Consider the following 16,978-nt stretch of genomic DNA (forward strand, 5'->3'; position numbering starts at 1 on the left):
TTAAACTTATGTAGATTATTGTGTGTTTGTGTTTCTTTAATCACAATAGTTAACATACATCGTTTCTTGCTTGCTTTCATGTCAAGGTCATTAAAAAATTATATTTTTAGAAATAATACTTTTGGGTAAATATTGTGTTTTTACTGAAATCATTTCAATGTTTCCTTTATTAGCTCGGCTGTTTTCAGAGAAAACCCGAGGTATTGTAATAGCCAGCTCGTCGTGTCGTGTCCGTCATCGTGTCCGCCGTCTGCGTTGTGCTTAAACCTCAACATTTTGTTAAGGTTTTGAACATTGGCTCTAAAATCAAAGTGCTTCTACCTACAACTCTGAAACTTCATATGTAGCTGTACCTTGATGAGTTCTACACGCCACACCCATATTTGGGTCACTAGGTCAAAGGTCAAGGTCACTGTGACCTCTAAAAGAATTTAAAAAATTCTGACAAGCTTTTATTTCTTCAAAAATGCACCCGCAGCCAAGGGTGGCACCCGTAATGCGGTGCTCTTGTTAATTCTTAAAATTCTGTAAGCTGTGAAATATTGCATGTGGTATCGTTTGTTTTCATACTTTAAGTATAGTCATTGTTTCTTCTTTGCTCTAACATAATAGATGTTATCCTTTTCTCTTCAAGTCTAAAGAGTTTACATAAAATCCATTTGATTTTAGTACAGGCATTTAAAAGGATTTTATAGGTATCTGATGGGCATTCCTAAGCTGCCCAGCTATCAATTCCTGATCCCATGCAGGTTGATGGATTTAGAGAGGCTCAATTTGTGGGCCATTTGAGGTCAAGATCTCCTGTGGACTCCACATGAAGGCCTGTCAATTTTCATTACTCTGAGAATGCTCAGGATCAGCTTCCTGTCTTTTTTTGTGTGGAAATTTGCATTTTTGCTATGTGTTATGCCTTAACTCAATACTGTAGGATTGATGCATTGTTTTGATTGAATACTGAATACTTAATATGGTTTTCTTACATAGTTCTGATAGAATGTTATATAATGTCACTCTGTTTTGATTAAATTTTACTCAGTGAAAAACACAGCTGGAAGTGATTTCCACATTTGGGTCAGGGTCTGATACTGAGTTACATATACCATACATATTGGTGAAAGTATATGTTCTGTGATCATGCTCACCCATAATGAAGTTATAGATATTCAACATTTTGATTGCTGTATCATACCCGATAGATCGGCCTCCGTGTTATGATTATAGCAATGTACAATACTGATCCATGATCTGATATCGCACAGGCTCCCAGTCAGGTGAAAATTAATTCAGTTCAAACCTAGGGTGATCAAATTATATCTACCAAATCGTGTATTGTCATATAAGATTTATATTTTTGAAAACCCATTCAACAGTGCACTCCACTCAAATGAAAAGGATGCTATGAGATTAACCCAGCAGTATTGTCAGACCTGTTGGGAGCTTTGATGGTGATAGGCGATAAATTTTCATGTTTGATCGATTTTCTTATTTTGTCAAACTGTACACCCAGCAGAGTGGGTTTAAATGATCGTCATGGTTATTGGTGAATGGATTGATTCGGCAATTTTTAATGATCTCGGGTATTGTAAAGATTTGGGCAAGATTTAAGATAACAAGAGTTCTAAGGTTTACATATGCTTGTTAGATGGACAGTTGCCTAGGAGAGGTTTTTAATGATTTGATCAGGTGGGTGGATTTTAAATCTTTGGTTTATAGCTATTTATTGTACACATTTTTGTTTTCATGTTTTTTATTTGTTGAGTTTACATATGACTGATTAAGGGAATAGACAAAATATATTCTTAAATCAATATCATTATTTACATATTGACACCTATATTATTTCACTTTTACTTAATTTCCACTTGTATTCAAGTGTAAAATCAAGTGATTTTCAAGAAAACTTGCTTTGGATGAAGTTTGATTCAATAACAATCACATCTGCTGTCTGCTAACAATCAGCCATATTGTGATTTATTTAACAGTTCATTTATTTTTTAAATGATTATACAAACTGGAATGGTGTTGGTAGTGATTATGGTGTAAGTTATATCTAATATGGTGCAGCTGATTTATCAAATGAATTTGTTCTTGTTGTTTATTAAATTGATGTATATCAAGTTGTAAAGTTAATTGTTGGTATAATTTAATGATGATGATGATGATGATGATGATGATGATGATGATGATGATGATGATGATGATGATGATTGATATTGATATTGATGTTTATGATGATGGCAATCAAACCTTTTTTGCCAGTATGTCACTTTTGTTGCCATTTCATTATTATTTATACAACCATTTGACAGATATTTTAAAATCTGAAATTTTCTTCAAAGCCAAAATAATCTTCATATCACAGTTCGCTTACAGAGTGGGCTATGTCCTTTGAAAACTGATTACAAATAGGCTTGTCTGACAAATATTTTGTTCAAGGAGTTTTGATTTCAAACTCAATAATGGAGTGGTTGAAAAGGTTTCCATGCATATCTGAATATCGATCATATTTCGAGGTTACATGTGGAATTTGACCCCCAAGTGATGGAAAATGTATTAAATACTGAAAAGATAGTTGTGTGCATTCAAGCTTAATAAATTTGCTTCCATTTATTTTATATTACCAATACATATTGATGTTTGGATTGATTTGAATCAGAAACCATAAGAATCGGCTTATAATTTTCATATTTTTGTTGGGTTTAATCAAGATAACATGTTGTTAATGCAGTTTTTTTTTAAATAGAGATATATTTTGTGCAGATTCGGTGTCGTCAGCTTTTATCTGATTGTATCACTCATACATTTATTCATATTATGAAATATTTCCCTCGTGTTATTTGTGAGACCTTACATAGAAAATGTGTTTATAATAATGTGTTTTATATTTTACATTTAACCTCATCAACAATATAGTTAGGGGTATTAATACGGACAAATAAGATTGACTATAGTATTATATTCCCCCACTACATTTTTGTGCTTTTGTGTGTTATCAAATATTTATGGATGTCCTGACCAAGTTTGAGTCTTGATAGGAAGTGAAGTTCCAGTCTCCCTATAAGAAAGGACATTTTACGCTTGCAACAAATGTTAAATTTATATGCCCCCTTAGGGTGGCATAAAGCAGTTGAACTGTCCGTCAGTCCGTCTGTCAGTCCGTCAGTCTGTGCGTCTGTCCGAAAACTTTAACATTGGCCATAACTTTTGCAATATTGAAGATAGCAACTTGATATTTGGCATGCATGTGTAATTCATGAAGCTGCACATTTTGAGTGGTGAAAAGTCAAGGTCAAGGTCATCTTTCAAGGTCAAAAGTAAAAAAAATATAAATCAAGGGAAGTAATAAGCTTTAAAAGGGAGATAAATTCTAAACCTGCCAAATGATATCTTAAAATTTTAATTCCAAAGCGGCGCAGTAGGGGGCATTGTATTTCTGACAAACACATTCCTTGTTTATCATCATTTGCAAATGTTCTTTTGGCACACCAAATTCCCGACAGGAAAGCACGGCAAGACAAGTTGACCTTGTCTCCACTTGCAGCATCAATAGGATGTCAACAGCCACTGTACCTGGCCTCATCACAATTAAGTTATGAGGATATTAGCGGCAACAAGATTTGCCAGGCTCAGGCTTTTTTCAGCCATATTGGCCTTGCTGTAGCATCTTCATTTAATTTTCGCTATTGAAATTTTATGAAGACAAAATTGTAGCCAATAAAATACTTTTCAGCCCAATTGGGTCGATTTGTAGCCATTTACTTGATTGGGAATGTTAAGATAAAGGATAAAGGTCTGAAGGTCTTTTCCCTTTCAAAATTAGAACTTCTGTTACAACTTGCTACAAAGTATAATTTGGGGTGATTGGGTTGGGTTATAGTGGGTTCAAAATACTGTCACAGTGTAACAAACTCTAGTCTCAATTTGACATAGATGGTATTAAAAGAATAATAGTTAAATATAATAATAATTATTTTTGTGTCTGTATAATTATGTTTCTTGTGCGTGCCAAATTAAAACTTTTATGTAGCAAAATACTATTCTAAGGGAAATTACTTGTCAGTAAATTGATTAGATTCAAGTGCTAACAAATATCCTTATGAGAAGGGGACATAAATAGCTACTAAGGCTATAGAATACCACCTGGGTTTGTAACAAACTTGTGACTTACCTTTGACCTTACCTAGACCCCTTTATAAGAGTCATAAAGAGTAACAGTTAAATGTACTGTTACAGCAAACAATCTATGGAAGATGGCAGCTTTTAAATTGAAAGGAAATTATAATAAAAAGCTGCAATAAATTGAAATGAAGCTGGGAACAATAAATAACATGTCACTATTATGGTTTAAAAGAAGACGCCTGGTAAGTGATAGCTGAAACATTTATGGTAGCTGTCTTTATTTGTAAATGAGTTGCTCTTATGGTAAGCGGAATCTTTTGCCGTAAGTTTTTGTGTAATTATTTTCAGTTGACCTTCACAATCAAAGGTCACCTGCCAAACTTCCCACAATTGCAATTTTCTGAATGAAGGTTACACTGTACTAAACAGTTTGATGGTTAGGCGTTTGAATTTCCATAGATGACACTGAATGACAATTAGTGGTATGTGCCCTGTGAGATCTTTGGGATTTAAATTAACACTTGTATGAGACAAGTCTAAAATTGGCTAATTTAGTGTGTTTTAAAAATGTTGTAGATTTATCGGTGAAGCTGCTTGTGGAATAAACAGTGTTTTTTCTAGAGAACAATGCATGTTATATGTTCTTTGATAGGAAACTTCTTTTAGGGCAATTCATAACCATATTTACAAGCCACTCTTATAAGCCAATATTTGTATACAGCAATATATCACGTGCTGAACAAATCTATTTTTCTTTACAAAGATGCTGTTTGAATGATAGAGATATGTATAGATGATATTTGTATAGAAGGTATCCGATAGGTTTTGCTACCATAAAAATCTACCTGCCCTGTAATTGATACAGAGGCAGATAAATGATGGTATCATTGGTTGCTATAGATATTCATTATTTACAAAAACACATTCAGCCTATTAAAATTCAAATGTGTTTCTTCCTTCAACCGATGGCAGGATAAACTACTTGAGATCTAGTCACAAAAACTAGCAATTTGATCTGTTTGAGTTCAATGGTTTCTATAAAAATGCTAAAACGTTGACGATAAAATTGCAAAATTGTGTTGATTTTCACATTTATTGCGATATAGTACACTGGGATTATGCGCTGACTTGAATTTAATAGGCATGTTAAGGAAGACTTCTTTTGTCTGTGATTTATTGTTGAAAATGGTGTAACTGTGATTGATTTCAGAGGGTGTATAATCCCAGATATTGGGGATCTTAAATTTATTGTCATAGAAAACAGTGTTAACCCATAATTACCTCCCTTGTAACCATTCAGTTCATAAAAAACTGTGAATTTTTTAGCTAATTGAATTTTCAAAGCAGGTTACAGCTGGTGTTTAACAGTGCACAACTAAGTGCATAATCATAAGTGTGTGTCTTCATTATAGTGTCAAATTGACAATCAAGAGTAATAAAAAGATGAAGCGAAAGTAAGATTGTTGGTTTTATTGATAAAATAAGAGTGAATTAATCTTTGTCTGATAAATGGAAAAAAAACTGATTTAAGACACTGTATAATATGTGCCGTGTTCTGAGAAAACTGGGCATAATGCATGTGCATAAAATGTTGTCCCAGATTAGCCTGTGCAGTCCGAAAAAATATCATAAAAGCGGAAAGTGTCATCCCTGATTAGCCTGTGCGGACTGCACAGGCTAATCTGGAAAAACACTTTACGCACATGCATTAAGCCCAGTTTTATCAGAACGCGTCTCATATAAATAGAAAGTATCTTCTGAGATTACTGAAGCTCATTCTGCTTATTCTTGGTTATCATTTAGAAGAGACTTCCATACAAGCGGTAAGCACATTGCCCAGGCTAATCTAGGACGATACTTATCGGTTTGCCACATGCATTAAGCCCAGTTTTCGACGACTGCTGATCAATTATGATATATAAAAATGTATTTTCTATGTGACTAGATTCTTCCATGGGTGTCATAGACATTTTCTGAATTGGTTAGCTTGTTTGCAGGCATATATGAATAAGAACTTTGTTTGAGTTTTAAAGACATGAGTGTCTACGTAGTTTCTACAAAGTTGGTAATTAATTTTAGGTCATTTTGTACACTGTCCACCTTAATCCCCCATGGTTTGCGAGAAAAAAACAGCAATTGTTTAGTAATTGTAAATTTGCCAATTAATGTTCTTGTTATTTAAGATTTTCATTTGACTTCTTGCAGAAAGAACTTGACACGACTGCCACTGAGTTAGCCAACCGCCAAGACGAGAGCGACACTTCCAGGAAACGTCTTGTGGATCTTTCGCGTGAATTCAAGAAAACAACGCCAGAGGTGAGCGCTGATTATCTGAAAATTTACCTTAGCAATGAAGTAGAGAGGGGTATACAGGAATCATTATGTACATTTGTCCGTCTGTGGGTCAGAGTCTCGGCACAATCTTGTCCAATTCAGGATTCATTATCAGGGCTTTTTTCCTTCTGTGAGAATGGCAGTTTTTCACAATTTGGGAAATTCATGACTCAAATTTTCACAATTTCAAGATGTTTGCGACTCAAACTTTTCTCAATTAAAAGAAGTTCACAAATCAAATTTTCAAAATTTTAGAAAGTCAGTGACTCATTTTTAGCTCACCTGATTGCTCAGGTGAGCTTTTGCTCGTAAACACTCTAGAGGCCACATTAATTGTCCCATCTTCATGAAACTTGGTCAGAAGCTTTGTCCCAATGAAATCTCGGTCGAGGTCGAAACTGGGTTGTGCCGGGTCAAAAACTAGGTCACTAGGTCAAAAAAAAGAAAAACCTTGTAAACACTGTAGAAGTCACATTTCATGCCAAATCTTCATGTAACTTTGTCAAAATGTTTGTCGTAATGATATCTTGGTTGAGTTCAAAAGTGGTTCCGATCCATTGAAAAACATGGCCGCCAGTTTTCCTTATTTGGCTATAGAGAAACCTTGTAAACACTAGAAGTCACAATTTTTGCCCAATCATCATGAAAGTTAGTCAAAACATTGGTTCAATTGATGTCTCGGACGAGTTCGAAAATGGTCGAGATCGGTGAAAAAACATGGCCGCCAGGGGGCAGGGCATTTTTCTCTATATGTATATAGTGGCAGTTTTCCCTATTTGGCTATAGAGAAACATTGTAAACACTCTAGAAGTCACAATTTTTGCCTAATCATCATGAAAGTTTGTCAAAACATTGGTTTTATTGATAGGTCAGACGAGTTTGAAAATGGTCGGGATCGGTGAAAAAACATGGCCGCCAGTGGGCGGGGCATTTTTCTCTATATGTATATAGTCAAAACATGTGAACACAGTAGAAGTCACATTTTTGGCCAAATTTTCATGAAATTTGCTCAGAACATTTGTTTCCTTGATACGAGAGTTGAGTTAAAAAAATGGTTCCGGTCAGTTGAATAACATGGCTGCCGGGAGGGGGGCAGTTTTCTCATTATGTCCCCCTCCCCTTTCGAAGAAGAGGGGGTATATTGTTTTGCTCCTGTCGGTCCGTCCGTCCACCAGATGGTTTCCGGATGATAACTCAAGAGCGCTTATGCCAAGGATCATGAAACTTCATAGGTACTTTGATCATGACTTGCAGATGACCCCTATTGATTTTCAGGTCACTAGGTCAAAGGTCAAGGTCACAATGACCCGAAATAGTAAAATGGTTTCCGGATGATAACTCAAGAACGCTTATGCCAAGGATCATAAAACTTCATAGGTACATTGATCATAACTCAAAGATGACCCCTTTTGATTTTCAGGTCACTAGGTCAAAGGTCAAGGTCACGATGACCCGAAATAGTAAAATGATTTCCAGATGATAAATCAAGAATGCTTATGCCTAGGATCATGAAACTTCATAGGTACATTAATCATGACTCGAAGATGAACCCTATTGATTTTCAGGTCACTAGGTCAAAGGTCAAGGTCATGGTGACCTTCAATAGTAAAATGGTTTCTGGAAGATAACTCAAGAACGCTTATGCCTAGGATCATAAAACTATATAGGTATATTGATCATGACACGCAGATGACCCCTATTGATTATCAGGTCACAAGGTCAAAGGTCAAGGTCACAGTGCCAAAAAACGTATTCACACAATGGCTGTCAAGGTCACGGTGACTCAACTTAGAAAAATGGTTTCCGGATGATAACTCAAGAATGCTTACGCCTAGTATCATGAAACTTCATAGGTACATTGATCATGACTCGCAGATGAAATAATGATGAAACTTGACCAGGATATTTGTTTGGACAATATCTAGGTCAAGTTTGACATTTGGTAAAGATTGAATGAACCGACTCATCTCAGGTGAGCAAACTAGGGCCATCTTGGCCCTCTTGTTTCGCAATTTTGAACAGTTCGCAACTCATTTTTTCAAAATTTTAGAAAGTTTGCAACTCATTTTTTCAAAATTTTGAACAGTTCGCAACTTATTTTTTCACAAAATATGGGGGGCCAAGGTCGCTTCAGAATAACAGGAAAAAAGCCCTGATTATTCATTATGTACATCTGTCTGTCTGTTGGTCAGTCTGTGGACACAATCTTGTCCAATACAGGATTTATTATGTACATCTGTCCATCTGTTGGTCAGTCTGTGGGCACAATCTTTTCCAATACAGGCTCCATTATTATTATTTGTCCATCTTTTGGTCAGTCTGTGAGCACAATCTTGTCCAATACAGGATTCATTATGTACATTTGTCCGTCTGTTGGTCAGTCTGTGGGAACAATATTGTCCAATACAGGATCCATTATGTACATTTGTCCGTCTGTTGGTCAGTCTGTGGGCACCATCTTATCCAATACAGGATCTATTATGTGCATTTGTCGGTCTGTTGGTCAGTCTGTGGGCAAAATCTTGTCCAATACAGGATTCATTATGTACATTTGTCCATTTGTTGATCAGTCTGTGGGCACAATTTTGTCCAATACAGGATCCATTATGTACATTTGTCCATCTGTTGGTCAGTCTTTTGGCGCAATCTTGTCCAATACAGGATCCATTATGATTATTTGTCCATCTTTTGGTCAGTCTGTGGGCACAATCTTGTCCGATACAGGATCCATTATGTACATTTGTCCGTCTGTTGGTCAGTCTGTGGGCACAATCTTGTCGAATACAGGATTCATTATGTACATTTGTCCGTCTGTTGATCAGTCTGTGGGCACAATCTTGTGCAATACAGGATCTATTATGTACATTTGTCCATCTTTTGGTCAGTCTGTGGGCACAATCTTGTCCAATACAGGATTCATTATGTACATCTGTCCATTTGTTGATCAGTCTGTGGGCACAATTTTGTCCAATACAGGATCCATTATGTACATTTGTCCATCTGTTGGTCAGTCTGTGGGCACAATCTTGTCCAATACAGGATCCATTATGTACATTTGTCTGTCTGTTGGTCAGTCTGTGGGCACAATCTTGTCCAATACAGGATCAATTATGTACATTTGTCCGTCTGTTGGTCAGTCTGTGGGCACAATCTTGTGCAATACAGGATCCATTATGTACATTTGTCCGTCTGCTGGTCAGTCTGTGGGCACAATCATGTCCAAGAATTTACTCTTACACTTGTGTGAATCTTTCTGACTTTCTGATGATATGAAGTTGTGCTTTAGCAATGTTTATACTCTTTTGTTAATCACTGATAATCTATGCCTCTTTTCAACTTAAAATTTCTATAAGATGAATGTGACAACATTCTTAAATTATCAGGACATAAGTTTGTGTGTGTCCATGAGTGGGAAGGGAATTGAGCAGTGTTTCTTGTGTTACTATTGAAGCATTGCAAACAAGCAAGAGGTCATATTTTGTTTATGTCCAATCCTCAGCAGTTTTTGATGCCCTATTATGAATGACTTGATGAGAACATTTGAGCAAATAATGCCTTAGCCAAAATAGAATCTGGATTATAAGGGGTTAAAAAACGCTCTGTTTTAAGTTACCTTTCATTCTCAAACATTATGAAAGCCATGCAGGTAAGTTATGTTTCTTGGGGTCTGAGATGAGTGCACAGGGCCTTTGTCAATCTTGTTTACTGTTTTATTGGAACTCACCAGGTTGGACTAGAAATAAATGAAAAAATCTCTGTAATTATATATTTTCTGCTGATTTATGACACGTTCTTTAAGGTCATAAATTCACCAGGAATCTGAAGTTGCATACATAAGAGGTTCTTTGTTTTCATGCATTCTAAACTGCAGTTGTGTTTGGTATTGATGTGATGTCCTCTCAAGATATTGTTATTATTTCAAGTATAACTGTATTGCAGCTTTCCATGTGTTTTTGGAAAATGGTGCAAAATGGGATGATTGCGGTGGACCAGGGGTAATGTCAGCATATGGGTCGGGAATTGTGGGAGGTCAAAGTGTGGTGGGAGTTTAGTGCATACGATGGGGGGGGGGGGGGGGAGGGGAGTCAGGATCTAAGATATTGGATGTATGGTTGACACAGGATAGTGGGGGTACATGGTGCAGTGATTTGTTTCCCAATTGTGATTTGTATTGGATAATTGGTTAAGAGGGTGGGATGAAAAAGGTAGTTGTTAATTATTTTAGTGCATTATATGGTTCCTTTAACAGATCATTTAATAAGCATGATTTGCTAAAGTAGAGGATGGAAAAAAAGGGATGGGTAGGATGAGGGATTGTGGTGGACAAAGGATGGTTGGTGTATATGATGCAGCAATTAGTTTTATCCTAATGGGGAAAATTGTCAATAATTTCCCATTATAAAAAAAATGTGAATTGTGTAATTTGAAAATTGGGAACTTTGGGTGATGGACTCACTCTTTTCAATTGATTGGCACTTTTTTGCTCATTTTTTGAGGAAATGTTCAGTTCTAGTGCTCATTTGGGATTGACAGTCTTCATCGGAATCATGTTCAATAAACCTAGAGGTTGACTGATGCATGTCTGTGGCCTTATTTGACATTTGACTCAAGCCGGCTATCCACAAGTTTCCTTAAAGCCATACTTTGACAACAGTAAGTCAATCCATGATTTTTATGAACTTGTTTAACGTATAAATGCAATACTTTCTATTGAGCATTATTTTATTAACACAAACAAATTCTTTTAAATGGAAAATTACTATGGAAAACACAATGGCTCATGTAAAATCTTCTAGTAAACCTGAAATGATTTACCAAGGTGCTCATCTTTATTTGAGTCATTTGATGAGCTTTATGCAAATCACAAATATAAAAGCACTCTGAAAAACTCATCTTGAATCATTTCAATTTTGATTGACTCACATGCTTAGGATTGCTTACTATTAAAAAACATCAAACATTTAGAAGAGACACTGATGATGCATTGTCCTAGTGGCAGGGTGCCAGTGGTAAATTCCTTTCATTGTTTCCTGTATGGCTATTAATTGATCAGATTTCATCGGAATAAAAGGGTAAGATTTGTTCTTTCATACATAGAAACGACATACAAACAGCAGTGGTATTTGTATGTGTTGCTTGACAGCCGCCCTGTCTATTGCTGTTTGAAGTTGGAGAGGCCTTTGATTAGGCAATGGATGAAAGATGCTGATTAAACTATTAGGAAATGTTTATTTGATGAATTTATGTTTTAATGAAAACATTCAGACTGGGTTTCAATATTTCCTGGGAATATTATTTACAGTAAAAGAAACAGTTTTGAATGCATTTCGTTTCATGAATTAAAGTGGTTTTGTCCAATGGGCAACAACTCAGTCTTGGTCATAGGCCTCCCATCACACCAGAGCTTTCAGACCTAGTCAACTTAATTCCGGTGGGGAATGGTGAGGACAAACTTTGACACTGGAAGGACCAAAGATATGGCACAAATGATTATTGGGTATGGAAAGAGATTATGGATTGATTGTCTGGTAGGGCAATATGTTTTTAGCATTTTTGTCTGGTTTGGTCAAGGACAAAATAATTGATTGTTTATTTTGGGCACTTAATAAAGCACTAGATGTCTGTTTTGACCAAGCATTCAAAATTGCTTAACTGGTTACCATAAAAAGTAGATAAATATTATTTTAATTTGTGGTTGCATCAGATGCTTGCAGCATCACAATGTGTTATTTAAGGAGGATTTTCTGAGCCTAAAGGAGGTTCTTCTGAGCCCATTACAGAGGGGGCTTTTTTCCATAAAAAACGCTATGGGCATATCCTCCAACCCCCTGCCTGATACACAGTACATTCGGGGTTTACCATGTTGGCAGTTTGAGACCCTGAAACAAAAAACATTAACGCTGCCAATTACCGCAATACCACTGCAAAATAACACATTAACATTGATAAAAACGCAAAGCACTGTAAAACACATACCAACATTGCAAACAAATACACAAAACATGGCATACATACAAAATATGCAACAAAAACTATGTGATAGTTGTTGGAATATAAAGCCTTGGTTTCTTTTTACTTTTATTAAGATTTTAATTAACAACATTTTATGGAAGAGATAGATATGAAACTTAGCTTTCTCTCTCATAGGATAAAATGACCAGTAATGATCATTTGTAAAGAGATTATATCAATATTTTTGGTTGAGTTTACTCTCTGCTCCTGTATTTACTGAGCATTGACTCTTTAACCCTTTGCATGCTGGGAAATTTGTTGTCTGCTAAAATGTTGTCTGCTGAATTTCTAAAATAAGCATTTTCTTCATTTTTTTTTTCAAAGAATATTATCAGAATAGCAAATAGTTTGGATCCAGATGAGACGCCACGTTCTGTGGCGTCTCATCTGGATCCAAACTGTTTGCAAAGGCCTTTAAAATTCGGTTACCGCACTGAAAGGGTTAAAACCTGCATATAATTTTCATTCTTTGCTAAGAACAAAGAACATGCTTCTCAACTGACTAACAGTAGTTTTCATCTGATCTCTTGGAGACATAAGTAATGAGCGGCCAAATTAAATGTTGCTGCACAAATGGGTTAAAATGTTTGTTGTTGTATATGAAGATAAGACGTTCTGCGTGGTCTGCCATCTAACCTTAGATCGTAATGATTAGTTTATGGCATCTTGTGTTTTTTTGCTGCCAGACAAAATGATTGGCTCTGTGATTTTAAGAGCTGGTCCTTAGAATCAATTTGTGAAGGGAACACTCATTGCTGTAAAGTTGTGTGTTTTTGTGGTGCCTTCGGCTATGAGCAATAAGTGAAGTGTTGTTCTATGATCTATAGTTAAGCCATATTATATAATTTTTGCATTTTTGCATTTCCTGAACCTTTATTATATTATTTTACATTTTATGGTGATTGACCTTGCACAAGTGTTTTCAATATTAAGTTTAAACACAAAAGTTTTAACATAGTTGCAAACAAAATTACCTTCTGTACTTTTCATTTTCTCAGATTTGGAAGACGGATTAGTCATTAATTCGATTTTAATTCTGAGATTTTATTGGTCAAGATGTACAACTTTTAGCTCCTCTGTTTTCGGAGAAAACCCAAGGTATTGTCATAGCCAGCTCGTTGTGTTGTGTCGTGTCGGTCGTCGTGTCGTCTGCGTCGTGCTAAAACCTTAACATTTTGTCAAAGTTTTAAACATTGGCTCTAAAATCAAAGTGCTTCCACCTACAACTTTGAAAATTCATATGTAGCTTTACCTTGATGATTTCTACAAGCCACACCCATATTTGGGTCACTAGGTCAAAGGTTAAGGTCACTGTGACCTCTAAAAAAAATAAATCTGACAAGCTTTCATTTCTTCAAAAAGGCACCCGCAGCCGAGCGTGGCACCCGTTATGCGGTGCTCTTGTTTTTTACATGTCAACTAATTTCTTTACATTTTAGAAACTCACTAAAAAGAGTGGATCATGAATATGCCATAGGTTTACAGCAAGTTGGGGCCTTAAATTTTGGCAGGAATTTCCGAAGGTTTGGAGTGTCAGATATGCGTGGGGTTTGTTTTGGTAGGTGTGGTAAAAACATCAATTGGGCTAATGGCAGTGTGGGTATTCAAACTAATAAAAAGTTCTGGAAGTTTATTTTCTTATGTTTAAATCATTTTGGACCTTAATTTCTCCAGTCTTCATTAGATTTTTTCATATATTTGAGGTTTAGTTACTTCTTCAGTTTAGCATCAAAGAATTACTGTGATGTACATGTACATTATCATTTTAAGAAGGACTTGGTACATATCCTATGAATTGCTTTATTTTTATCCATCATTTATAACTGAATAATGAATTACCAACTTGAAAAGTGTTTGTTGAAAAATCATAATAGTTGTTCTCATTAGATTTTTAATTTAGGAAAAGTCTGTTATTATATGATAGTTATTGGCAGGGCTAATAAAAAACATTTATGGAGTCAAAATAAACAGACATCAAAGCATTATTGGTTGCCAGATTGATTAATATTTTCTGCCATGTATAAAGGGGATGCTGATCAGACTTGCTAGGGGTGGGGTAATTGATTTATGTTTTTAATCAAAACTATCTGAAGGATTTTATTTCTAGGCATAGGTAGGCACCATAAAATGTATTAGTTTATTTAGCTATGAGTCAGACATAAAGAAGTGTTTTATTATGAGAGAAAATATAGATATAATGTGTTCTTTGATAAGCTATAAATCGTATGGAAGGCTGATGAAGGCTTTAGTAAGGTTTCTTTATCCAGTCCAAGGAAATTGATTGACTCTTGTTGTTTTCATTTCAAAAAATTCTTTCTCTGATAGATGAGTAAGTTTAATTGATTTTATAAAATCAAACGTATTATTTTTATTAACGTGTTTATGTGTTTGTATGGGTATCTTTAAGCAAAGTAAAAAGCAGTCAACAGAAAATCATGCATAACCATTCTGTAATGTTTGGAAAGTTTAAAGATTTTTTATGGAATACTACAAATATATTTGTATGACTGAAATACAGAGTTGTTACCCTTAGTTTGAAACAAGCCATGCCATTAAGTTTGATGTTACATGAAGTTTGCCTGGGCATTGATTTTGAAACTGATGTGGCAGCTGCTGCAACCAATGGGCATGCCTGATTTATTAGCATGGAAAGACCGGCACCATCTGCCACCATGCTCCGAATCAATCATATCAATTTGCCTTCACAACCTATCAGAACACCATTTCTATTGTAAAGTGTTAGTGTTTTACATTTCATCATGGTTATTATTGGTGAAGATGTTTGTCTAGAAATAGCGATACAATTTAATGATGTTATACATTTGTAACAACACATTTCAGTAGCAAAATGAAATAAATTTCACAAATATTGAGAATAGGTAAATTTGAGCCAATGTTATATTGCTGTGTTGGTTTTGTTCTACAAGTTCAACATTCAGACAGATATTATCATTTATTTCTTTGTTTAGTGTTTTTCTTGAAATGATAGTTCTTGTTTTGCCTGAAGTATTTCTATTTATTTATTCCCTGTCAGGATTAAGGCAGGATTATTTGGATGCCTGTCCGACTGTCAGTCTGTAAGAAGGCATACATCAGTCATGCCTGCTCTAGGTCAAGGTTATAATTCAAGGTCAACAGTTTTTAGCTCATCTATTTTTTGAAAAAAAAAAAGAGCTATTGTCATCACCTTGGCGTGGGCGTCCGGTTAAGTTTTGCGTTTAGGTCCACTTTTCTCAGAAAGTATCAATGCTATTGCATTCAAACTTGGTACACTTTTACTTACTATCATGAGGGGACTGGGCAGGCAAAGTTAGATAACTCTGGTGTGCATTTTGACAGAATTATGTGCCCTTTTTATACTTAGAAAATTGAAAATTTTGGTTAAGTTTTGTGTTTAGGTCCATTTTATTCCTTAAGTATCAAAGCTATTGCTTTCATACTTGCAACACTTACTAACTATCATAAGGGAACTATGCAGGAAAAGTTATGTAACTCTGACTGGCATTTTGACAGAATTATGTGCCCTTTTTATACTTAGAAAATTGAAAATTTGGTTAAGTTTTGTGTTTAGGTCCACTTTATTCCTTAAGTATCAAAGCTATTGCTTTCATACTTGCAACACTTATTAACTATCATAAGGGGACTGTGCAGGCAAAGTTATGTAACTCTGACTGGCATTTGGACGGAATTATGGGCCCTTTATACTTAAAAAAAGAAAATTTGGTTAAGTTTTGTGTTTTAGTCCACTTTACCCCTAAAGTATCATAGATATTGCTTTCATACTTGGAACACTCGCAAACTATCATAAGGGTACAGTAAAAGGACAAGTTGCATAACTCTGGTTGTCATTTTTACGGAATTATGGCCCTTTTTTGACTTAGTTACTTTGAATATATGGTTAAATTTTGTGTTTCAATCCACTTAACTTCTAAAGTATCAAGGCTTTTGCTTTCAAACTTCAAATACTTTCATGCTATCATGAGGTGACTGTACCTGGCAAGTTGAATTTTACCTTGACCTTTGAATGACCTTGACTCTCAAGGTCAAATTATTAAATTTTGCTAAAATTGCTATAACTTCTTTATTTATGATTAGATTTGATTGATACTTTGACAAAACTACTCTTACCTGACATACGACAATAGACTCCACCCAAACCATCCCCCGTGCCCTCCCCCCCCCTAATTTTTTTTTTAAGATCATCTCACAAATGACCACCACACCCTCATCCCCCCCCCCCCCCCCATTTTAATTTTTTTTTGAAACGGTTAAAAAACACAAATGTTTTATTTTTATTATTTTATTTTTGAAATACCGTCCAACCATCGCACTCAAGAATCCCCTCCCCCACACCCCCCACCCCCCATTTTTTTTTCCCGCATTTTGGGAAGATAATGTAATAAATGTCTACACCCCCACACTATACACCCCTCCTCACTCCACCCCTCCCTCCTTTGTGATTGAAATTGAGAGTCCCTTCATCTTTAAAAAGAAAATAGATGAGCGGTCTGCA

At 35.5% G+C, this 16,978-nt stretch overlaps 1 protein-coding gene across 6 annotated transcripts in view; it reads left to right on the top strand.

Annotated features, from left to right (window-relative positions):
- The window catches only part of LOC127837709 (protein CASP-like), a 149,619-nt gene that overhangs the window by 34,338 nt on the left and 98,303 nt on the right, over positions 1-16,978 (top strand). For all 6 annotated transcript variants that reach the window (XM_052365033.1, XM_052364991.1, XM_052365021.1 and 3 more), the window contains exon 2: positions 6,325-6,435. In XM_052365033.1, coding sequence (XP_052220993.1) covers positions 6,325-6,435 — 111 coding nt within the window. The remainder of the gene's footprint in view (positions 1-6,324; positions 6,436-16,978) is intronic.

The sequence above is a fragment of the Dreissena polymorpha genome, chromosome 1, assembly GCF_020536995.1.
Source record: "Dreissena polymorpha isolate Duluth1 chromosome 1, UMN_Dpol_1.0, whole genome shotgun sequence".
Lineage (NCBI taxonomy): Eukaryota > Metazoa > Mollusca > Bivalvia > Myida > Dreissenidae > Dreissena > Dreissena polymorpha.